We start from the raw sequence: 25,728 nt of genomic DNA, 5'->3' as shown, positions 1-25,728 counted from the left end.
AAATCACAAAGGGAGAAAGCCGGTGATATACGCAGGGTTCTAAAACATGTGAAGCACCGATTCGTGTTGTTATTAGATGACTTATCGGAGGAAGTGAGTTGAACAGCAATCGGAATTCCATTGCAGGGGAGAGAATTCAAAGTCGTGTTTACTACTCGTTTTAAGGATGTCTGTGGAAGTATGGGGGCAAATAAGGACATAAAAGTTGAATGTTTAGCCGAGAAGGACGCATTGGATTTGTTAAAGCATCATTCCAGAAGAGAAGAGACACATTAAATGGCGAAATGCTTGAGCACGCAAAAGATATTGTGAAAAAGTGCCTTTACTTACCCCTTGCAATTGGGGTCATTGGCAAGTGTCTGTCCTGTAAAACGACTGTAGATGAATGGCATCAGGTATTCTCTACTTTGGAATCTTCTCTGCCTGTGTCGGATGATATGGAGAAGAAAGTATTTCCTGTTTTGAAGTACAGCTATGATCATTTNTTTTTTTTTTTTTTTTTTTTTTTTCTTAACATCAACTTTTCATTCACCAAATTAGACTTACAACCAAATCACAGGAATATTACATTTCCCCCTAAAGACTTGGACGAAGACAAATACAATGGTTAATCAGGTACAACCCTGGAACACTAGCGGAACCAACGCTACCCGATCGCGAGCCATGCATTTTTTTAACTACAGTGAGATAGATAACATTCCACAACTCGGAGTGAAATCATCTCTTAGACCACCTAAAACCCTATGATCATTTGGAAAAAGAGGATGCAAAGTTGTGTTTTCAATATTGTGCTTTATTTCCCGAGGCACATAATATCAGAAAATTTACTATATCTTATTTTCTTTTCTTTTTAATATTGTTATAGTTAAATACAAAAAAATTGGTAGTGATATCTAATATTCAAAATCTCAATATTTGTGTAAGGGTCAATTTCTAGACGTGAAAATCTCTACTTTGGGATGATTCTTTCAAAATTTTTAGTTTTTTTTCATAACATGTAAATGGTTTTTTTTTTAATTGATCTAATAGGAAATAACCAATATGAAATGGGAACAAGTAATTCAAAAAAATAATGACATTATCTAAACTGTTTCTCATAAAAAGTTGGACAAGAAATAGAGGTAAGGAGGCAAAAACATACAATTTAAATGTTTAAATTTAATTGGGGCTTTCGAATACCAAATAACTAAATTCAAATTCACCGTTATATTTATTTCAAATATCGGGACATTAAATAATGGGTAAAGGAAAGAAACGCGTAATTTAGAAAATAAAAATCATTATCTAAACTACTTTTAACAAAATACGGGACGAGAATTTTGGGAACAAGAATTCAAGCAGAACATATGCGGACGTACTATTTACTAATATGAATTACGCAGAATGGGATTTTTTGGGTCAAAAATTTTTAAACATTGCAAACAGATATATTAGACGGGTTTGATCGCTTGAAAATTATATTTAGGTCATCTGGAAATTATATGATACGCAACGGGATGGGTATTGATAAGTAGGCATGAACACGGATACGATTACGGTTCATTAACTATCGGTTATGGTTATATACAGCTTCAGTTATTTGATGATATTATATAGTTGATATTATTTGATGATATAATATGGTTGATATTATTTATTTTTAGTTGATATGCTCTTTCAGTGTAATCATGTATTTATATATCATACTATTCATATTAAATAAATAATTATTAGTATATTTTATTATATCTTAAAATAGTTACGGTAAAAACTTTATATTTTAACCATCCGGTTAACAACGATTTTGATACAATTACGATAATTAACAGTTACAATTAATATAAATTTAACCATATATTTACGATTAACGGTTAAAGTTTCTAAATGTTATATACGACTACGGTCCAAAATACGGTTATGGTTTAGTTTTGATTATGCCTAAGGACAAGATCACTTTCTCTCATTGTCTTTTTTATTGATATTAAAAAAATCATCATTCATTTGTGAAAATAAACCAAATATCAAACTGCTATGCATTCAAATTATATATGTTATACCAAATAAATATTTAAAGTTAATAAAAATTAAATTTATAAACAGAGAATTCATGTATTCTGTCTAAACCTATTATAATAAATATATTCGAATATGTATTATTTAAAAGAGAATGGTTATTGGATGAAACTTTTTAACGCATACAGAACAAAACAAGTTTCCCATTCCAAAATATATACATCTAGGTTAAATACATGAAATAAATGAAACTGAAGCTGAATCCAAATTTGATTTAACTCCCCTAAACAAACAGTTGAAAATGTTTGGATTAGCTTAAAATAATATACACATAATATCACTTATCTAAATTATATCGTAATTTGTTCTTATATATATCATTCATACAGGTCTGAGCAGAGGTTTACATGAATTTTTTTTTCAATTTTAAAAAATTTAGGCAAATATAACCCTGCACGTACATCCGGATCCGAACCTAGAGCATAATTAAATGGCATGATTCAATTTCAATTTAGATAAAGTGATGCCACATTTAGGGCAATACATGAACTCGAATTAGTTAGACATACATACGTTCAGAGATATTGCAAAAACGAAATTCAAGATTAAAGAAAACATAAATTCTCAATAGTCCTTCACAATACTTGCGAATTTGAGTCATCTTGAGTTTACGAATGAAAAAGACAAGCAAACGACTGTGAATCAGGTTTAAGCTAGCATAAAAGAAAAAAACAGAAGTAGGAACTTTGAGTTGCATTCAGTGATGTCTGGTTTTTCATGGGCTTGCATTTCTACACCTAAAAGATGATAGAAGATAAATATGCAAAGGTACACAAAGTGAGGAGTCGAATAAAAGAAAATAGAAAACTAGAGATTCTATAATGGAGCATAAGGAAAAGATATTACCAGATGAAGCTTAGTAACAGAAGCTGTGCGGATTACAGGAAGAAATCGCTCTTCAGCTCCACTCTCCCATTCAGCTTCTTCTACCCATCCATCATCCACTTCTATGGGAAGATCATCAATTCTCTCGACACTAGTTGAATTTAATGGAAGCTTACGCAGCTTAGGGCAGCGTGTTATATGTACTTTCTTAAGACATAGAAAAGAGAGTGGACTCCAATAGATGCTCTTCAGTTCGTCCAAGTACTCTAGACGAAGGACTTTTAGCTTTTGAAAAAGATCCACCACACTGACACCTGCAGCAGCTTTCTCTTCGCTGATTATTTCTTCCAACTTCGGTGACAGTCTGATGCTTAGAGACTCAATATTTGCAGCATATATCAGCCACGTCAAAGTCGTTAGACCCTCGCATGTGAGTAGTTCCACAGCTGAGAGGTTCTTGAACCATGTATTGCGTGGGGTGATACATGGATTGGATATTACTCCATGCAATATATTGTACATGGGACAACCATGTATTGCGTGGAGTGATACATGGATTGGATATTGCCCCACGCAATATATTGTATATGAAGATTACGGATTATCTCAAGGCCTCGACTAATTACGGATTATCCCCATGTACAAATACAGAACCAACTAATTTTGAGAGCTATCTTCAACAAAAGCAAATTTTGTTATTTGATCATCTTGAATGTTTGTTTAGACTTTAGAGAAATCACAATAGATACTAATTAAGTTACATAACCATACTTGATAAATATACAAAAATATATAATCAATTATAATAATTTTCATAAGAACAACATAAAAAAGTAGTTTGTTCCATAAAACTCTTTTTCATAAAGAGATCTATAAGATACAAAAGAAAACAAAACGATGAGGATGAATGATTTACAAACTAAACACATAGAACAAACAATAATTAAATATAATCACAGTAAAAAAGAAAGAAAAGAAAAATTCCTAAGAAATTGCATAATCGGAAGCTGTAAATGTAATCAATTGGTGTATGTCTTCTTCACATCAGCATCCATTTTTGTCTTTGGAATAAGTTTGAACTTTGAAGGTTTGAGAGTAAATACTAACTTTGAATCTATGTATTTATAAGATGTTTGAGTCGGTTGTGAAATATGGAAAATCCGAATATGACTAATCAGTTATCACAAAATCCGATTTCAAAGATTCCCGAATAAACTAAAAAAATAATAATTGTGTGATTTCCTAGTTTTCTGATCGCTCAAATATAATGCTAAGAAGTAAGAACTAATATGGATAATTATTAAATATAGAATAAGAATTTGATATAAATGAATTTATTGCATTATTTTAATTTAATTATTCCGTATATTAGTTATAATCTTATGGTAGTTAAGATATTTAGGGATACCGAATTGTTTACTTTCCTAAAATATTGATATTAATCTCTTTTTTTTTTCAGTTACCCAATTTGGTGATGATATAAAAATTTCCTGAAATTGCGTTAAATAGTATCAAAGTATTTCTAATCTAACGGTTTTTTATTTGTCAATCCTAATCTAATGGTTTATGCTTTTTTTAACTTTATATATTTTAGTAATAATTTATTTCCTCATCTAACATATTTCTTCTTTCAATAACCACAAAAATCAGAATTAATTAATTGATACTTTCATTAAATTATGATTATTGTAGATTTTATTAAATTGGTTAAATTTATTTTTAAAAGTAAATTGATTTTCTAATAATTTAAATTTAATAACCTTTTTTATGGAAATAATTTGAACGATTTCCTAAAATATAATAAAGATGTTTTTTAATTTTTTTTTGTTTTTTTAATATATAGAAAATTGGGTCTGTTTGCCAATATGAATCTTTGATATGAATTTTTTTTTTTACTCTTAAGTGTACTCCCTAATTAATAGTACAGATATTCAACAATATAGAGGCACATAATATAATATTCTTATCGAGTGTGGTTGATTGATTTATGTACGTTTAAACTTTTTTCCTGGGGGTGATGGACGGTGACAACCATTTTTCTTCTTTGTTGCAAAGACTTTTCGCCTGTAAATAAGTACTGTCATATGTGGACGAAATGCATAAACAAAGCTTGATTTTTTTTATTTTTTTATTTTATTTTTTAAAGGGAGCACCCCCATAAGAACCACATATAGATTGGTCGTCCTAGTTTATGTAACTTGCTTAAAGTCTTGACAAAGAAACCTTATCTCTTTTCATTTGATGTTTCGTCTATTGTAAGTCATTAGGCGTTGTATTTTCATAGTTTTCCAAAAAGACATTGCCTTCAACTTCTCTTACCATTTTCCATCTCTCAAGCTCGTCTCTGATGGCTTCTCCTTCTTCTGGTACGTCTCGCAGGTACAGTTAAAGGCAGTAACCACAAGATTTGTTACAAGGGTGAATAATAATGGTGTTTGATGAGGATAGGAGAAATAACGCTGAATATATATGATCAATTCAAATTTTTATTGTATATATTAGAAATAGATGTCATTAGATTACTGGGAAGAGAGGTATGATGTTTTTCACCCATGACTGTTTTAATGGAAGCGGTGATTTTGCTTTCCTCTCTTTTGTTAGGGACAATGAAGCACATATGACGGAGAAGATTGCAAAAGATGTTTCAGATAAACTAAAGGCTACAGCGTCTAGAGATTTTCATGTCATGGACATGGTGGTACCTGAAATGCAGTCTGCGTTAGATTTAGATAAAAAAGAAGCTCTTGAGAAAAGCCTGGAGGCTTTGGAGATGGGATTTCAAGCCCTAAATGCAATGAGAAATGAGCTGCTGCAAAGAGTGTATAAAGAAGAGGGCAGAGGTCTACAAGTGCTATCAGAAGTCAAAAAGTGGATTTCAGATGTCGAAGAGATTGAATCCAAGGCTAATCCTCTGCTTGATAAGAGTATCTCGGAACTTCATAAGTGATCTAAGTCTGAAGATGAATCCCATATCTCTGAACCAACGTCAAATCATTACAGTGAAATGGTACACAAGAGGTTGAAAGAAGTTGAAACCCTCAAAACTAAAGAGTTTTCTGAATTGGCGGTTGACAGAGCTCCTCTGCTTCATGTGAGGAAGATCCTGCCACTTCAACCAACTCTTGATAAGGTTACGTTAGAAACTAAATGTTTGAGCCCAGAAGAATCATGGGATCTATTTCAAGAGATAGTTGGAGAAGCCACGTTGACAAGTCATCCAGACATACCCCAGCTCGCAAGAATAGTTGCTAAGAAGTAAGAAATGTGGTGGTTTTTGTTTTGCTCTTTATCTCATCGGTGTGACCATGTCAAGCAAAAGAACGACAAGGGAGTGGTACCATGCAATTCATGTTTTGGTTTCATCTGCAGCTGCGTTTTCTGATATGAAAGATAAGATTCTCCCAGTTTTAAAGTTTTCATATGATAGTCTGCCTCGTGAGAATATCAGGTTATGCTTCTTGTATTGTGCTTTATTTCCAAAAGGTGGTGTTACAAATAAACAAGGGTTGGTCGACTGCTTGATCGGCGAAGGAATTATTGCAGATGAAGAAGATAGAGAGATAGTTGAGATCAAGGGTTATGAGGTGATTGAGACTTTGGTTAAAATGTTTTTGTTGATGGAGGATGAATCTGGATATGGTGTAAAGATAGTTCGGGAAATGGCCTTGTGGATAGCATCTGATTTCGGGGCGAGAGAATACATCAGATGCCAGAGGTCAATGATTGGAGAATGGTTAGAAGGATGTCGGTGACATCTACTCATATTCAGAATATATCGGTTCTCCCGACTGTCCCAAGCTTACGACCCTGTTCCTCAAAGAAAACAACAACTTGAAATGGATCTCGGGTGATTTCTTCCGGTGGATGAAAAGTCTTTTACTATTGGATCTATCTAATAATAAAGAACTTGCTGACTTGCCGGAGGAAGTTTCTTGTCTGGTTTCTCTGCAGTTTCTCAACTTGTCATTTACATCGATAACAAGGTTGCCGCTTGGTCTGAAAGAGCTCAAGAAGTTGATACACTTGGATCTTGAGCACACATCTAAGCTCAAAGAAATTGAGGTGATAGCAGGTTTATCGAGTTTGCAAGTACTACGGTTATTCTGGTCCTTTCCTATGGATCTCGGATTAATGGAGGATTTACTAATTTTTAAAGGTCTAAAAGAGTTGAGTCTAACCGTGGAAGAAGATGCTGTTTTGCAGCGGTTACTAAGTGACAACCAGTTGGCAAGTTGTATCCGACGTTTACATCTCAACGGATTTACAATAACCAATGGAGGGATATTATTGCTAAAATCTGCGTCCAGTATTCGTAACTCAGTATCTCGGGATGTAATTTCCCGAAGATAACCACTGATAGGAGAAGCGCCCTACATTTTAGCAACATTGAGCCGTTGTCCGAAACTGAGAAGGCGTCCTGTCTACTCGGACATCGATAATGGAATTCGATGGGATCTTGTTGATGAACGGGAGGAAGAAACTGTGGAGACTCCGCGTTGGCATGACAAGAGAGTGATCTCTGCAGTCGGAGCTATAGGTGATAAGTACATAACAATAGAACTTAGACCACCATTATCGGTAGTAACAGTTGGCGTTACTCAATATAATGTATTTTAATGATTTTTTAAAAATATTATGATATATTTAAATAATAAATTAATATAAAAATACTGACCAATCATAAGCTGTTAAACTATTGAGGAATGTTCCTTCCAATGCTTGCCAGAGAAACGGTTCTCACTTTTTTATTTGCTTTATTATTTTTTTTTTAATTTTTAATTGAGAGTACCTTCAAGAGTAACTATGAGTAAAATTGCTCAGGGATCTACTTGTAAATATTAGTAAATCCTAGACTTTCTTTGTACTATATATATGTGTATAACTCTTTCTTAATAATATAAGAAACATTCAGAACATATATGGTATCAGAGCAAACGATCAAAATAACCCTAAAATTTTTCTAAATACACACATCCGCCACTGCTATCATGTCTACCTCTGGCAATGTCTCTCCATCGACTGGTGAGGTTATCACCACCGCCACTACTCCGCTTTTCATTGTTAACACTGGCCATGTCACCAAACTCAACAACACAAACTATTTGATGTGGAGCCTTCAGATCCACGCTTTGGTCGATGGCTATGAGCTTGCTGGATACCTTGATGGATCCACCGCTGCACCTCCTCTCACGGTGACTACTGGCGCCACCTCCATCCCAAATCCGGAGTTTGCTCTCTGGAAACGCCAAGATAGTCTCTTGTTTAGTGCCTTACTTGGTGTTATGACTCCGTCTGTTCAACCTATGGTCTCTCGTGCCACCACTGCTGCTGAAGTCTGGGAAACTCTTTTGCTTCTACCTTCGCCAAACCGAGTCGTGGACATGTCCAAGGCATTCGCACACAACTAAAGGTATGGACCAAGGGAAACAAAACAATTGATGAATATGTTCGTGGTCTTGTTATACGCTTTGATGAACTCGCTGCCCTTGGTAAACCGATGGATCATGACAATCAAATTGAGAAGATACTTGAAGGTCTTCCAGAGGATTTCAAACCTGTTGTCGACCAGATCGAGAGCAAGGACACTACACCGACGATCTATGATGTTCATGAACGATTGCGTAATCGTGAAGCTAAGCTCCTCGCCATTGCTGTTGCCACTCCAACTCCCTTTCCTGTTTCTGCTAATATTGCTCAGCATCGTTCCACCAACTACAACAACAGGAACAACAACCATTTTCAGTCTCAACCACAACGCTTCTCCAATAACAACAACAACGCACACTAGCAGTCCTACAACGGCAACAACAACAACAACAACAATCGGTCTTCCAGACCTTACTTGGGCAAGTGTCAACTCTGCCACACAAAAGGACATAGCGCTCGGCGCTGTCCTCAACGGCTCTCCATGCAGTCTGCTTCCTCGAGCAACTCCAGCCCGTTCACGCCTTGGCAACCCCGCGCCTATGTGGCTGCTGTTGTCGACTCTGGCGCCACACATCATATCACTTCAGACCTCAACAACCTCTCCTTGCACCAGCCCTACAATGGTGGTGAAGACCTGACCATTGCTGATGGTTCTACTATGCCTATTACTCACACTGGTTCCATGCTTCTTCCCACTCAAACTCGATCTTACAGTTGGATAAAGTCTTATGTGTTCCTGATATACATCGGAATATTATCTATGTGTATCGTCTTTGTAACGCTAACCAAGTGTCTGTTCACTTCTTTCCTGCCTTCTTTCAGGTGAAGGATCTGACTACGGGGGTCCCATTACTCCAAGGCAAAACTGAAAAAGATCTGTATGTGTGGCCGCTGACACAACCGATGGCTATGGCCATGTTATCTTCGTCCGGTCCAAGAACAAGTCTCCTCTTGTGGCATTCACGATTGGGTCACCCTTCTCCTCCAATTCTCAACACTATTATTTCTACCTTTTCTCTTCTTGTTGCTTCTTCTACTTCCAAACATTTATCTTGCTCAGATTGCTTTATTAATAAAAGTCACAAATTACCGTTTACACAATCTTCTATCACCTCCACACACCCTCTTGAATATATTTTCTCCGACGTATGGACCTCTCCCATTCTCTCTACTCAGAATTACAAATATTACCTTGTTCTTGTTGACCACTACACTCGATACACATGGTTATATCCTCTCCAACGAAAATCTGATGTCAAAGCTGTGTTCTCTACCTTCAAGCCCCTTGTTGAAAATCGATTTCAAACACGGATTGGGACATTGTTTTCTGACAATGGGGGCGAGTTCATTGCTCTTAGGCAGTTCCTCTCTACTCATGGTATCACTCACTTCACCTCACCACCTCATACTCTGGAGCATAATGGTCTATCAGAAAGAAAACATCACCACATTTTGGAGACCAGTCTCACACTCATGTCGACGGCAAACTTACCTACTGATCATTGGCCATATGCTTTTGCCACCCCGGTCTATCTTATCAACAGGATGCCCACACCTATCCTTGGCAACCAATCACCGTTTCAGAAACTTTTTCAGACGTCTCCAAACTATGAGAAGCTTCGGGTCTTTGGTTGTTTGTGCTTCCCTTGGCTAAGTCCTTATGCGACTCATAAACTTGATGCTCGATCTCTTGGCTGTGTCTTCCTTGGTTACTCCCTCACGCAGAGTGCATACTACTGTCTTCACATCATTTATACTTCTCGTCACGTCCAATTTGTGGAACACACCTTCCCGTTTCGTCAAACAATCTTGCAACACACTGCTGAGACAACATCATCTCAAAGCTCACCACCCTTGTCGTGGCTTCCTTCCTTCACTCCGGTTACGCCATCACCGGTGATTTCACCACCGTCTCCACCGTCATCGACGACATTACCGATTGAAGACGTCGCTGGTTCTTCACGACCTCCAATATTATTCACGTATCAACGACGTAATAACCATATGGGCAATTCTTTAGGCCATTAACCACTTCTCAGGCCCAAGATCAATCTCAAGCTCGACAAGGCCCAACTACTAGGCCACTTGCGTCGGCTTTTCCAACTTTGGTTCACCCGTCTCCGACAACCTCCTCGCCGCCGATAAGTTTGGGACCCCCCACCACAGATCCTCACCCCCGGTCATCTCCTCTCCCTCAGGTATCTTCTTCTATCTCTGTCACCTCCTCATCCTCTCCGTCTTCTCTCACTCCCTCAATATCTTTGGAGCCTACTGCTCCTCATGAAACTGAGTTGAATCCCACAACTCAGACTCAACCTCGTCTTCCTGAGCCTACTGCTCGACCACAAAATGAGTTGCAACCCACAACTCAGACCCAACCACCACAAAACCACCCTCCACACCAAGCTGTTCCCACACGACCACAGAGCCAAATACAACATGTTGAACCACCAGAAAATCACCACAAAATGAAAACTCGTTCCAAAAATAATATTACCAAACCCAACCCGAAGTTTGGTCTCCATGCAACAGTTCGCAACTCTTTATCACCGGAACCAAAAACAATAGTTCAAGCTCTCAAGGATCCGTTTTGGGGAAGGGCATGTTCAGTGGAATACAATGCTTTAATGGACAATTACACATGGTATTTGGTGCCTCCTGATGTCAAACAGAATATCGTTGGTTGTAGATGGGTATTCACCACAAAATTTCTTTCTGATGGGTCTCTTGATCGGTATAAGGCACGCTTAGTTGCTAAAGGATTTCATCAACAATATGGCAAAGACTACGCTGATACCTTTAGTCCTGTGATCAAGTCTACAACTATCCTTGTTGTTCTTGATGTTGCAGTGAAGAAGAACTGGGTAATCAAACAGCTAGATGTCAACAATGCATTTCTTCAAGGGGATCTCACTGAAGAAGTCTACATGTCTCAACCGCCGGGATTTATTGACAAGGATCAACCACACTACGTCTGCCGTCTACGCAAGCCTATCTATGGTCTTAAGCAAGCTCCACGCGCGTGGTATATGGCCCTTAAACAACACCTCCTTGATTCCAGTTTTACTAACTCTCTTGCAGATGCGTCCCTGTTTATTCATGGCTCCGGGTCTCAACTCACATATGTCCTTGTCTACGTCGACGATATCATCGTCACTGAGAGTTACTCACGCACCGTTGATGCTATACTCACTGCCTTTACGGATCGATTCTCCATCAAGGATCCTGTTGATCTTCACTACTTTCTTGGCATTGAAGTCTCTCGGTCCAAGCGTGGAATGCATCTCATGCAACGTAAGTACATCAATGACCTCCTGGTCAAGACCAACATGTTCGACGCCAAACCTGTCTCTACACCGTTACCTACAACACCAAAACTTACACTCACAAGTGGTGCTCCCCTTGATGATCCCTCTAAATATCGATCAGTTGTGGGCAGTCTTCAGTACCTTTCGTTCACTCGCCTTGATATCTCCTACGCCGTTAGTCGCCTCTCTCAGTTCATGCATCGCCCTACACAGGATCATTGGCAAGCCGCAAAAAGAGTTCTTCGCTATCTTGCCGGCACTACGACTCATGGTATTTATCTTCAGGCCTCCTCTCCTAACTCTCTCCATTGTTTCTCCACGTCTCCTGTTAAACTTTATGGTTTTTCTGATGCGGACTGGGCGGGTGATACTGATGACTATATCTCTACCAATGGCTATGTAATTTATCTTGGTCGCAACCCCATCTCGTGGTCCTCCAAAAAGCAGTCTGGTGTAGCTCGCTCTTCGACTGAAGCTGAGTACAGAGCGGTTGCTAACACTGCTGCAGAACTTCGGTGGCTATGTTCTCTGTACTCTGAACTGCGCTTGCATCTCCCATCCACTCCTGTCATCTATTGTGATAATGTTGGGGCCACATATCTCTGTGCAAATCCGGTCTTCCATTCCCGAATGAAACACATAGCCCTTGACTACCACTTTGTACGCACACAAATACAATCCAACCAGCTTCGTGTTTCACATGTTTCTACTCATGACCAGTTGGCTGACAATCTTACCAAACTTCTACCCCGCGCACGGTTTCAGGACGACTGTTACAAGATTGGTGTGATCAAGCTCCTTCCATCTTGAGGGGGCATATAGGTGATAAGTACATAACAATAGAACTTAGAGATCTACTTGTAAATATTAGTAAACCCTAGACTTTCCTTGTACTATATGTATGTGTATAACTCTTTCTTAATAATATAACTATATAAGAAACATTCAGAACCTATAGGAGCTGTGGAATCTCGACGTCATTCCCAGATAGCAGAACCTTCTCCCAGGAGACCGGACCCTGCTCCTCCTTCCAGAAGAGCAGGTCATGCTTCCTCCCGTAGAACGGACATTGTAAGAGTTGAGGAGCGTCCTCATCGTGGCTACGTTGCAGTTGGAATTAAGCAGCTGGAAGATGCCTTGGCTGAACATCTTGTGCTATAGAGGAAGCTAAAGGCTATGGTTTCTAAAGAGCTTAAAGGTAAGGTTCGTTTTGAACAAGTTAAGAGCCAGCTTTGTCGTACAGGAAGGACATTTGCTCAAGGTTTGCATCCGTTTGAACCTAGTGATCGTCCCAGTCGGATGTGGTTCCCGTGAAGCAACGGTTACAGTCCGCTATGATGAGCTCCAAGCTGCCTTGGTTCGCCTTAGCATGACAAGAGCGGAACTCGGAAAGGCAACTTCTTGTGAGCGTGAATTACGGATTAATATTGAACAGGCTGAGAATCAGCTTTGTGGTGTGGGAATCAGACCTTCTCAAGGTTTGCTTCCATCCACCGCACCGACAACCCGCGGAAGCAGCAACCACCGTAGTAATTAAAAACTCCCTTTTGCTCTTCCAAGTATAATTGTGATATTTAAAACTCTTTTACTTATTTTCTTCTAAGTTGTATATTGTAATAGTACGTTTGATAGATTATACTATACATGTTATGGTGTCTACCTCAGCATTTTCGATTTGTTTGTATAAATGTGAGTGTGAAAGTTTAATCTTCTAGTTTTCCGACAATAACAGATCGAAACTCACTCAAGAACATCACCAAATAAACGAGTTCTCCTTGATCACTGTGACTCTCAAACGGCAAAGTCCACTACTAAGTACTAATCAAAGGTTATACAAGCTTGAACCAATCATTATCTCTCACACTCTCTAGTACAGATTCTATATGTACTTAGAAACGATATGAAGAACAAGCAAGAAGGATAAGAGAGGCACAAAAAAGCTTGAAGGTGAAGTTAGCGAAGACTAAAAACGTTGAATTGTGATTTCTTAATCCCTGTAACCAAAGGAAAAAAAAACGATAAGCTCTGTTCATAACTAACCTCTAACGACCGTATACTAGCTTAAATTGTATATTTATCTGGGCCTGTACGGCTCAGTAGTCCTAAACCCACCACCACGATAGTTCTATTTATATTAACATTTTTGAAGTACAAAGGGTACCCTTTTTTAGTTATACTTGTTTACAAAGTTAATTCCTAAAAAATTGCACAAAAAAACAAAATCAATTATAAATGTCTATACCAATTTGGTTTATAATTTCCTAAAAAATTTTGTAGATTTATAAATTTATTACACTTAATAACATGTGTCAAAAATAATACAATATCTTTTCCTTTAAAAACTCTAATATTTAATAATAATTATATTGTTTGACATAAACAATTAAAATCTTTAATGGTTATTAATATGCTGATAAAAAAATATAAAAATAATTATTTTACGGGTAAATCTAAGAAATTTAAGTATTTATAATATAATTTAACTTGTGGTATACTGCATAATAACTTTTATAGATGTAACTTTTTCATGGGTTAAATAAATAAAAAATATTAAACTTAAGTTTAATTTTAAAACGCTAAAAAATTAAAAAAAATATAATTATGTACGAGTTTTTATTTCACCGGTTAAATCTAAAAAAGTAATAAGAATTTAAATTTTGATAACTATAAGAAATTCAATAGGTAAAATGTAACATTATTAGAAATAAAACTAAATCATTGTCCGGTTGTATCTGCGGTATACAGCTGGTCAAATTTTAGAATTAAAAATCAAAATACAATTATACAATCTTAAACACTAAACAAAAGAAAAAAAATTAACATATAATTTTAAAAAATTTAGTTTTTTTTTGTTATAAAATTATTGTCCCGCGGTATACCACGGATTAAAATCTAGTGTTAGTGTGGTAAGTGCTAACAGCTTATATTAATAATAACATTATTTATGGATATAGCAATAAATGTTTTTAAGTAACTTACTTAACACTTCTTAGTACTTCTCAGAACTACTACCACAGCAGTCTTCTCACAAGAAACTACTACTCCAACACAGAGAAGAAGAACAGCTCCGTTACTTACAGCTAGATGATGCAATGGTTACCTCTTGCGAAACTCTCCGTTTTCATGTTAGGGTTAATGTGAGCAATACAGGAGAAATCGACGGTAGTCACGTTCTGATGATGTATTCGAAAATGCCACCGGTTATATCTGGCGTTCCGGAGAAACAGCTGATTGGTTTCGATCGTGTTCATGTTCATTCCAATGAGATGATCGAGACGGTGTTCGTGATCGATCCTTGCAAGCATCTAATCGTTGCTAACGACGTGGGAAAGAGAGTGATTCCTCTGGGGATCCATGTCTTGTTCTTGGGAGATTTATTACAGCATTCTCTCTCTGTTGAACTTTAGAGAGTAAAAAATACTGTAATCCAATTTGAAAAAAAGAGGCAATAAAACTGTTTTCTTCATATAGTAAAAGCCACGTCAGATAAAGGAGGGTGAGACGCACGCAGTATTGAAAGCGCGTGTGGCCGCCTAGAGATTTTATTCTACAGAGAAAGGTGAGCTGTCATGGGTCCCACGATTTTCTGAGGAAAAGGTCCCCACATCTGTTGTAGTGTTTGGGGATAGACGCAACCTCAGCATAACATAACATTTACTTCCTCTGTCTCACAAAGATTGATATTTTGGGATATATTTTTATTCCACAAAAATTGATGTTTTGCAAATTTCAAAAAATAATCATTTAAAATATTAAAATTTTTGAATTGTTATTAGTTTATATTTTCTCTCTTTACCAATTAAGAAATTTTTTAATTTTTATTTGTTAATTAATTTATAATTACTTTTTGGTAGAGAAAGAAAATATAAACCAATAACAATTCAAAAATTCAAAAATTTTTTTATTATTATTGGTTACTTCTAAGAGGTAACCATTGCATCATCTAGCTGTAAGTAACGGAGCTGTTCTTCTTCTCTGTGTTGGAGTAGTAGTTTCTTGTGAGAAGACTGCTGTGGTCGGCGTATAGTGGAATTATCGTTTGTCTGAGAAGTAGATTCATTTCCTAGGAAGTAGAAACGTGGTTTGGCCATTCAATATTGTAGATTAATAAACTAAAATAGTAGCAAACGTACGCATCGTTAGTGTAATTTTATAAGCCCGAACTTTAGTGGAGATTTCTCATGTGGTTTCATTTAAATAATTAAGTAAAAAGAAATGTGAGAAATGAGTTGGTGTTGGAGTATTAGGAAATATTGAAACTATGTTGTTGTGGTTAACCATCCGATGAACAAACCCTATTTTCTTTCTTTTTTTTCTCTCGCCGCTCTCTTAGTTCAAAAGTCTCTGTCAAACCTTTGGCGCGTGGCGGCTCATATAGCGCTAGTATCAGTCACCTCTTTTAGTTTCTTGTTTAGTTTTCAATCCTTGTTGTAGTATCCTGTGGTTGTGGAAGCGTAGAGGTTTTTAGCGAAGTGGATCTGTAGATGTGGAGTTTCAGATCTTGCGAAATTATGTTTTTGGTCCCAGATTCATAGGATTTGATGGTTGTTGGTTTATTCGGGGTGCCGTTTGGGGTCGCGATTCACGGAGGGGAATATTGGCTGGGCTTAGTTAAGACGACTGATTCTCTTTGTTGAGTATACTCGAATTTGGAGGCTCCCGTTTTCTTCACATGATGGCTCTTCCCTCTTCCTTCATCAGCAAATGTTTGCATCATTGGATCTCGACTCTTCATATTCTCGGTACCCTGTTCGTCTCTACTGTCTTCTTTCTTGGGTCTCCTGTTTGCTCTGATCAGATTGTAACCACTTAAGATCTGGTATCATCAGTTGCTCATGTTCTGTAGATATCTCTTTATGGGCTGTAGTCTCCCTTGTTTGGGCTAAGTTTCTCATCCTCGACTATATCTCTTTGTTAGTTAGGGGATTGAGCTTTGGTTTGTGCTTGGTTTAGAACATTTAGAATTAAGACTTGTTATAGCTTAATTACTTGTTCTCTGTGGCGATGAAAGGTTCAAGTGGGTCTTGATTATCTTACGGTTACATCCCGGGAGACCAGAGCCGGCCAAGAGGCCAAGCAAGCCAAGCACTGGCTTGCGGCCGTTAATATTAACATTAAATTCCGGCTGGATTTTGATAAAGTTTCCCTTAGGCCAGTGGTCTAGTTAAAGTGAAACTAAGTCAACAATGCAGGTTTGAATCCTAGAGTTGCAAATATTTTTTTTGTTTTTGTTTTTGGCTTGTAGCCCTAAAAAATTCATCGCCGGCTCTGCGGGAGACCCTTGACAAAGCACTTATAGAGAAAGATGCATCTTATGCGGAGAAAGCCAAGTTCCATTTTCTTGTTTTGACCATTTGTGTTGAAGCCTGTTAAACACCAATTGGTATGCGGAAAATCCCTATGGTCCTTTGAGAGCTAATTCAGTTCCGAGACAAGATGTTTTTGGCTTAAGCAATGTATCGGTAAAATTTTTTCCTCTTCTATAGGTTATGGAAAGATCATTGTGTCTCTGTAATTTCACTCTCGTCTTTTATCTTGTGATTTGTAATCTTTCCAAACTTTATCAATATAATCCGTTCAGTCAAAAAAAAAAAAAAGGATTAACCATCCGACTTATTGACCTACAGTATTTGCTTATTAATCAATTTTTATAATGTACTTATAGACCTATATGACTCAATCCGCGACTCAATCCTGTTTAGTAAATGCAAGTATTGACTATAATCACACGCTTTTAATAATTTTCTTTTACAGCTTTAGACGACACGAGACTATATATACTTGTGTCAAACATTTTCAACATAAAATTATCAGACGATTCAGACAGTAAGATTTAATATCCCTTATTTTGTTCCACAACAAGTAGATTAATAAAAATTCCAGTTGACAAAGGAAAAAAAAAAGAAAACATAAAAAAAAAGGACAAAAGTAGTAGTATATTTCATTCCAAGCAATGTATCGATTATTTTATAGGGTCGTTTTTTTTTTTTTTTTTGACAAACCTATAGGGTCGTTTTTTTCTGGGTTCAAAAATGTAGGGAAAAAAAGATAGTAATACGTCCAGTGTTGCAACTTATATTTTTATACGTTGTTCAATAATTTTCTTTGTCATAAAAAATGCCATATCGAAGATAGCATTTGTAGCAACTATAATATGGGAGACAAAAAGAATTTCATTTAGCAGTTCATATTACTGTATACCTTTTCAAATTTTGTATTTTTTATTAATTATAGTTTTTATTTATTAATGAAATTGAAATATCAGTTTGTGCAAAAATACCTCACACGTATGTGGTAAACGTGGATACCTCTCCTAATATTCAAGTAATACATATGTAATAACATTATATCAACCAGTCTCAAAATGAGTAAATTTGAGTAACATATCGTAAAACTAAATTTTTAAATAATAATATTACAATAAGTAATAAAATTAATAGTGCATTTAAATTTATACAAATTTTAGAAACGAGAAAAACGTAGCGTATATAAGAAAAATACATTCAAAATGCATTTGCAATGTGGGAAATTGGGAATGTCGGAATGGGACAAAGCCAAAAGAAAAATGGATTATAATTTCACAATACAGATACTCAATATGAACAAAGGTCTGGCCAGAAAGACTTTAATTTTCTCAATGATTGATCACAAACTCAGAATATAATATACAGCCGTTAGAAGATATAAAATGTCTTATATACATATATATATATATATATGGAATTCCTATATATATACAATCAAGAGAATAAGAACGATAACGTAACTAAAAAGAATAAAATAAAATAATTATATGGATTCTTACACAAAATACCACTTCTTACGCCAAATGTTTTGTTTTTTTATCTTTTTTCCTCACTAAGTTTCAATTTTGTCATTTTTGCCATTTCAAAATATTTCAGAATTTTTTTCAAGAAAGACATATTTCATAAAAATATATCCTAAAAATAACTGAAACCTAATAAACCCAAACTTTATGTGTAAATTTGTAGATATTAATATTGGCATTTTTGAAAAAAAATTTGGACAAATGGCAAAACTTATAAACACCCCTCAAATAAGTCTAATTAACTCAATGTTTACATCATGTAAATCTTTTTCAAACTAATGCATGGAGTTTCTGAATGCCTAACTTTTCATTTGGTCTTATGAAATGTTTTCATATCTAAAAATATATCATAAATCTTTTTTTCTCAAGAAAGACATATTTCATAAAAATATATCCTAAAAATAACTGAAACCTAATAAACCCAAACTTTATGTGTAAATTTGTAGATATTAATATTGGCATTTTTGAAAAAAAATTTGGACAAATGGCAAAACTTATAAACACCCCTCAAATAAGTCTAATTAACTCAATGTTTACATCATGTAAATCTTTTTCAAACTAATGCATGGAGTTTCTGAATGCCTAACTTTTCATTTGGTCTTATGAAATGTTTTCATATCTAAAAATATATCATAAATCTTTTTTTCTCAAGAAAGACATATTTCATAAAAATATATCCTAAAAATAACTGAAACCTAATAAACCCAAACTTTATGTGTAAATTTGTAGATATTAATATTGGCATTTTTGAAAAAAAATTTGGACAAATGGCAAAACTTATAAACACCCCTCAAATAAGTCTAATTAACTCAATGTTTACATCATGTAAATCTTTTTCAAACTAATGCATGGAGTTTCTGAATGCCTAACTTTTCATTTGGTCTTATGAAATGTTTTCATATCTAAAACTAACTTTCTCCTTTTTTTTTTCCCCAAAGCATCATTCACACTGCTTATCTTAATTGGTGATAATTGAAAAATTTCATAAATTATAACAAATTTTATATTATTCAGATATAAAATTATTTGTACGGAAGAGTGACAAACCTATAAAATATAACAGGGACGGTAAGTTTTTAAAAGAATCAATTATAATCCACATTAAGATGAATAAATATTGAGATTAGAAATTTCAATTTTTTTTTGAGATTTAACTTTACATATTTATAATCTTAGATAAACTATGCAGTTATTTGCCCCAAAAAAAAAGATAAACTATGCAGTCGATTACATTACAATTTTGACAAATATTACTTTATTATATTTATAATAGTATCTAAATGTTTCACCACTGTTCCATAACAATAAAAAGAGAATCAAAATCATTATACCAACATATATAGCATAAAATATTTAAAATGAGAACCACAAAAAAATTATATAGAGAACACAAAATAAAGTAATTATCTTTACTTGTTTCTAATTCACTAACTAATTTAGCTTATGTTGACCAAAAACAATATACTTATCTTTACTTGTTTGTACTTTGTAATTTTTTTAACTTATCTTGACTAATGTCATATGTCTTTGCAATTGTTGTCTGGCTTTTTTAACCGTTCTTATTAGTTTTATACATGTTGACAGACAGAGATTAGGACAAAAACAAAAATTGAAGTTGTTTTCTCTCTTCTCTCTCCCAAAGCGACACCTTTCTACAAAACCATTTCCAATTTCCATAGATTCCGGCCAGTGTTGGGTTCTCCGGCGTCGGTCGGTCCTTTTTCTCTTTTCATTTCTTCAATTTATCTTTGTGCATAGTTTTTAGATAGTTATTTCGGCAAATCGGGTTCTCCAATTCTCATCCTTTACTCATTTGGCAAGATGGTGTGGGAAGATCTGAGTCCATCAACTTTACTGGTACCATTCCCGACTTGTGTGATGTTTCATCACATCCAAAATTCACCGGGAGTCTTGCATTTGAGGCGAAAAAGGGTTTTGTCGTCTTTTCTCTGTCACGGTTGGAATTTTTTCCAGATTTGCATTTTCATTATCTTCTTCTGTAAGAGTGTTGGAAGAGTGTTTTTCTGACCCTACTCAAACCTCAGGCTAAGAGTAATTGTGTCAGTCTCCTTCAATCTCTGATTGATGGTTTTCGCTTCATCTTCCATATATGCTCTGTTCTTTCTACTTTGTATATTTACTACATGAGAAACAGAAAACAAATTAATATTTGGGAGATGAAACAAGTAAAGATAAGTTCAGTGTTGCAAAAAGTTCAGCCTCAAGATTCTGCATGGAAATCGTAACAAAAAAAAATCAAATGAAGTTGGACAATAGCTGATCATATGAACGGTTAGCGACTAAGACTACTCTTCGTAAAGTATCGTCAATCTTCCTTCTACTCTGTTTTTTTAGTGTATGGCGCATACATATGTATATGTAATACTTATGTTCCAGTAATTTTGTATAATGTCTTTGTAATTACTCTTTAAATTTAATGGAAGTTTGATTTGTGGAAAAAAAAAATGTTGACAGACAAAATCATACTTCTTTTATGAGGTAAAAGCATGGAATACTTACCAAATTCATCACAAATTTTACACCAACAGATTCTAATTATCTTCTTTGACTAGAACAATTATCTTCTTTGACTAGAACAATTATCTTCTTTGACTAGATTTGTTTTTTTTTACTTATAAAATTCATGACAATTGTTATAAAAACAGATTCTAATTATCTTCTTTGAAACAGTAGGTTTATATAATATTGATATTTCCCCTTGTCTATAAATGGTTTTAATAAAAAGAATTATACATAAAGGGAAAATATCAATTTGATAATATATGCATGTATCTGAATATTATATATATATATATATATGTGTATATGTATGTGAAAGTTCATCATACACTAACACTACCACTACTCTTATTGTTTTTGTATTTTGAAAACTCCAATTACCATCAAAAATGATCAAATTCACCTTTCTTGTTGTCTACATTATCCTTATTCTAGGTTTTTTTTTTTACCATCTCTAAAACTATGAAAAAAATCTTGTCGTTTTACTACCATGAAATTGATAACGTTGTGTGTTTAAATATTATTTTTACAGGATTGATGGTGAATGAGATTCAAGGAGAACAAGGAATGTGTCATAAGATTTTAGCAGACACAGATTGTGGTTTTGGCTCTTGTACCGCTATGTGCTTACAACTATGGAAAGGAACTGGCAAGTGTGTTACAACAAATGATGGAAGCTTGATATGCCTCTGCAATTTTTCTTGCATTATTCCTTGATTTTTTCACTTTATTTGAAATATATAGATCATCAGATACTAAAGAATTAATTATAATAGAGAAAATCATATCCGATTGACCCAAAAAAAGAAAGAGAAAATCATATCCATTCCTATTTTAAGAAAATATGAAATGTGATTCAAACTTAACCCAAATAACCTAAAGTAAATAATCGGAAATTAAAATGTTAGTCAATAAAATAATATTAATTCTCAAGATAATCTTGCGATCAAAAATAAAAAATTACAAAAAAAATTGTAACGGCTCACCCGCCACTTTTTTAATAGGCTATATGTCAACTCCCAGTATGTAGGCCCACACATATATGACGGATGGTTTGCGCGTTCAGAAGGCTTTAATTACTTGTTTTTAATGTAATTTTGTTGCTATTAGTGTAATTTTGTTTTTTTAATGTATTGAGTAAAAAATTCATAGTTTAATCATTAAAAATGTGAATAAGATAAAATAAAACAGAATTTCAAGACCCAAAATAAAAGGCTTTGTGAGTTCTCCCAGACACGATTATCGAAAAACCTCTCCAACCAAGCTTTCCGACGCCAGCGAGGCCTCTGCTCATCGGGATCCACATGTTCTCTCAACTGTTCATAAAATTTCTGTTTTTTTTAGTTTGTCTTTTTTTCAAATCTTTTCCCCAATTTTTTCCCCTTTAAAAATCTTTTCAAATCCTAATAATTTTTACCTCCGATCCAAATCAAGACCATCGTATATCCCCGCTGATCTATCACTCACCGAAGAGACCTTCTTCGCAAATCTCGGGAAGTCTCCTTTATCATCCCTATCTATGGCAATCTAATATGAAACTAGGATTTTCCCCATTGGACCTAGCTTTCATCGTCAAATCAAACCGAGGCCACCGGTTGCTCCCACCGATCTTTCACTCACTGGAGATGCTCTGTGGTTTGCATGCCTCTCCACCAGCTTCGGACAGCTGTCACAGCTTCTTCCCATCTCAGCAATCGGTTCTACAACTAGGATTTTCCCCAGTGGACCTAGCTACCAATGACGACACTTGCCACGGCCACTGCTTATTCCTGCCGATCTCTCACTCATCAGAGAACCCACCTGCACCGCAGATCTCTCCGCAAGTCACGGGCGGCCGAAAATCTCACCATCCATTGCGCTTTCTTTTTGGATTCAAGGGTTTTCCCTAGTTGACCTAGGTCTCAAATTAGGCCCATTAGCGCAACAACGATCCATATCCATCTATTCTTCTCAGGTTGGTGAATATAGCAAGCAAAAGTCCATTACATCATTGTCCATGATTTATCATTGCCATGTTCGTGTTACTCCGCTCAATGGCCGAAGACTCCATTGGAGAAAGGTAACAACAGTGAGGCTTTGGTTATTCATATCTCCTAATTGGAACCTGGCTTTAGCTAAATATCGGGAGTTGAGGTTTGGTTTTAAAAGTATATGAATCTATGGTCTCTATTCCTTGAACTGTTCTAGCAATAATGGTACCCTTGATCTTGAACGCTTTATGTTCAACAACGGCTACCAGTTAAGCTGGTCACCTGATGTCTTCAAGCATCGTCTCTCAACCATCTCCATCACAAGGATCCCATCCCAAACAGTACCTATTGCATTTTCTCGAAGTGATCCAACCTTTATGCTTTGGGTTTCAAAGCAAACCTTAACCGACTACATCACCACAGTCTCCAGTTTCCTTGCTATCTTGTTATTGTGGGTTCTTAGTGCCCCGGTGGACTCTGATACATCAATTCTCTTGTCAACGTCACAGTGTCAGTTGACCGTGACTACTCATCTATCCTTTGAAGCTCTCAAGGATGGCCCTTCGATGTACCATGATGTCACATGTGTCAATAGGCTTCTAAGCTTTTGGTTCATAGCTCTCTTGGATTATACAATCGATGAACTATTTATATCCTCTTTTGGCATTGGGGAATGCCTTCTATGTATTGTATTGTATCAAACTTTGGCTCTAGCTCCTTCTTTGTACTTGTATTGGTTACATCTTGAATGAATGAAGCAAAGTGTTTTGACAAAAAAACAAAAAAGATAAAATAAAACGGTGCGGTTTAGATATCAAGTCAATATGTGCGGTTTAGATTCTGGTCTATCACGGGACTGTGGGTCCGTTTGGTGGTATTCACCAATTTTCTGCTATTTGAGATACTTGAATCAGGTTTCCCGGCTACTTGTGGGCACGTGGCGTGCTGGGCTTGGGCTTCTACTTGGGCCCATCTGGATTTTGTTGTTATTGGGCTCATTGAGTGTTCTTGGTTTCTGTTGGTTTCTGGCATGTTTTATGGTTTGTTTTTGGGTTCCTTACTTTGTTTATTTTCCCGAGGACCGGGCGGGTAGACTTTTGTGGTTTTTACCACAACAATTGGGTTTTAATCTATGAATATTGTTAGTTGGAATTGTCAAGTCCTGGGCAATAAGGCAACCATTGGTAATCTTGGCATAAATATCGGCCTGATGGAAACGAAACAACTTCCTAGTTTTTTCGAACAATTTGTGGGGCATTTTGGGTACACAAATTTAACTAAGATTGACCCTATTGGTTGCAGTGGTGGTTTGTGATTTTTTATAATCGAGAGGATTTTAACGTCTCTATTTTATTCGAGTCTAATCGGTTAATTGATGTTGAAGCGGTTACAAAGGATGGGTCATCTATTTAACGTTTGTTTATGGCGATCCTGTTCCCAAAAACTATGATTTGGTGTGGGAGCGGCTAGTGCGGATTGGTGTGTCTCGGTCATCACCTTGGTTCTCTGTAGGTGATTTTAATGAGTTAACTGGTAATCATGAAAATCGAGGGGGCAAACTTTGTCATGCCTCTTCATTTATTCCTTTTACTGGGTAGATTCGAAATTGTGGTTTTTGGGATTTCCCCTCTCTTGGAGATTGTTTGACTTGGTGGGGTTGGCGGGGAAAAAAACCCATTCGGTGTCGTTTGGATAGGGCTCTTGGGAATAAGGATTGGCATGAGTTGCTTCCGGATACGGTTAAAGAATATTTACCTATGATTGCCTCTGATCACAAGTCTATTATGATTAATATAGGCGTAAAAAGGCCGCGGGGCGGTGATGTTTTATGTTCGATCGTCGGTGGGTTGGAAAGGAAGATTTGATGGAGGCAATCTTGGCAGGTTGGGATGGGGGACACACTGAGGGTTCACCCACTTTTTTAAATAAAATTGTAAATTGTCGGCAGGCTTTTTCTCGATGGCGTAAGACGCAAGTTCCTTTTGGTCGAGATACAATTGAGGCTTTAAAGAGCCAGCTGGACGTGGCTCAAGCCGATGACGTAACTCCACTTTCGGTAATCTCAGATTTAAATGCCCGACTGCAGGAAACCTATAGGGATGAAGAGGTATATTGGTATTTGAAGAATCGTAACAGATGGATGCGGGTGGGGGATCAGAATTCTAAGTATTTTTATGCCCAAACAAAGCAGAGATGGGCCCGCAATCGGATTACAAGTCTTTTGACAAAAACGAGGTTTAGTTTACAGAGGATGCTGATATATGCAATACTGCAGTGTCGTATTTTGCATATCTGTTTACAACTCTGCAACCGACAAATTTTGATCTTATGTGAGGTACGCACGGTCATTATGGATGAGGTTTGTGCTGCTTTATTTATGATGCATCCAGACAAGGCTCCTGGCCCGGATGGGATGACCGCTTTGTTTTTCCAAAAAGGCGTGGCAGGTTGTTAAAGGGGACCTTGTCTCATTGGTTAATGGTTTTTTCGAGGAGGGAGTGTTTGATAAGGGTTTAAATACCACGCACATTTGTGTCATTCCAAAGGTGGAAAAAATAACCTGGATGATAGAGCTGCGCCCTATTAGTTTGAGTAATGTGGGATATAAAATAATTTCTAAGATCATGTGTCAACGGCTTAAGATATTTTACCATGGCTTATTTTGGAAATTCAATATGCTTTTGTTTCTGGCGGACTGATTTCAGATAACATTCTGATTGCTCAGAAAATGTTTCATGGCTTATAGACTAATCCGTCGTGTAAAGGGAAGTTTATGGCAATCAAAACAAATATGAGC

General features: G+C 36.1%; 3 protein-coding genes across 3 annotated transcripts; all 3 read left to right on the top strand.

Annotated features, from left to right (window-relative positions):
- LOC104771982 (probable disease resistance protein At5g47260) lies at positions 5,069-7,590 on the top strand. The gene is made up of 2 exons (XM_010496616.2): positions 5,069-5,256; positions 5,479-7,590. The coding sequence occupies exons 1-2, from the start codon at positions 5,225-5,227 to the stop codon at positions 5,822-5,824; spliced, it is 378 nt and encodes a 125-aa protein (XP_010494918.1). The 5' UTR covers positions 5,069-5,224; the 3' UTR covers positions 5,825-7,590.
- LOC104772943 lies at positions 7,866-8,665 on the top strand. The gene is made up of 2 exons (XM_010497499.1): positions 7,866-8,210; positions 8,288-8,665. Exons 1-2 carry the CDS (start codon positions 7,866-7,868, stop codon positions 8,663-8,665), a joined length of 723 nt encoding a protein of 240 aa, XP_010495801.1.
- On the top strand, positions 21,351-21,678 carry LOC109131271 (putative defensin-like protein 126). The gene is made up of 2 exons (XM_019241983.1): positions 21,351-21,396; positions 21,494-21,678. Exons 1-2 carry the CDS (start codon positions 21,351-21,353, stop codon positions 21,676-21,678), a joined length of 231 nt encoding a protein of 76 aa, XP_019097528.1.

Source organism: Camelina sativa, chromosome 20, assembly GCF_000633955.1.
Source record: "Camelina sativa cultivar DH55 chromosome 20, Cs, whole genome shotgun sequence".
In the NCBI taxonomy this organism is placed as follows: Eukaryota; Viridiplantae; Streptophyta; class Magnoliopsida; order Brassicales; family Brassicaceae; genus Camelina; species Camelina sativa.
The sequence above is the reverse complement of the archived record's forward strand: the minus strand, read 5'-3'. Positions and strand labels throughout refer to the sequence as shown.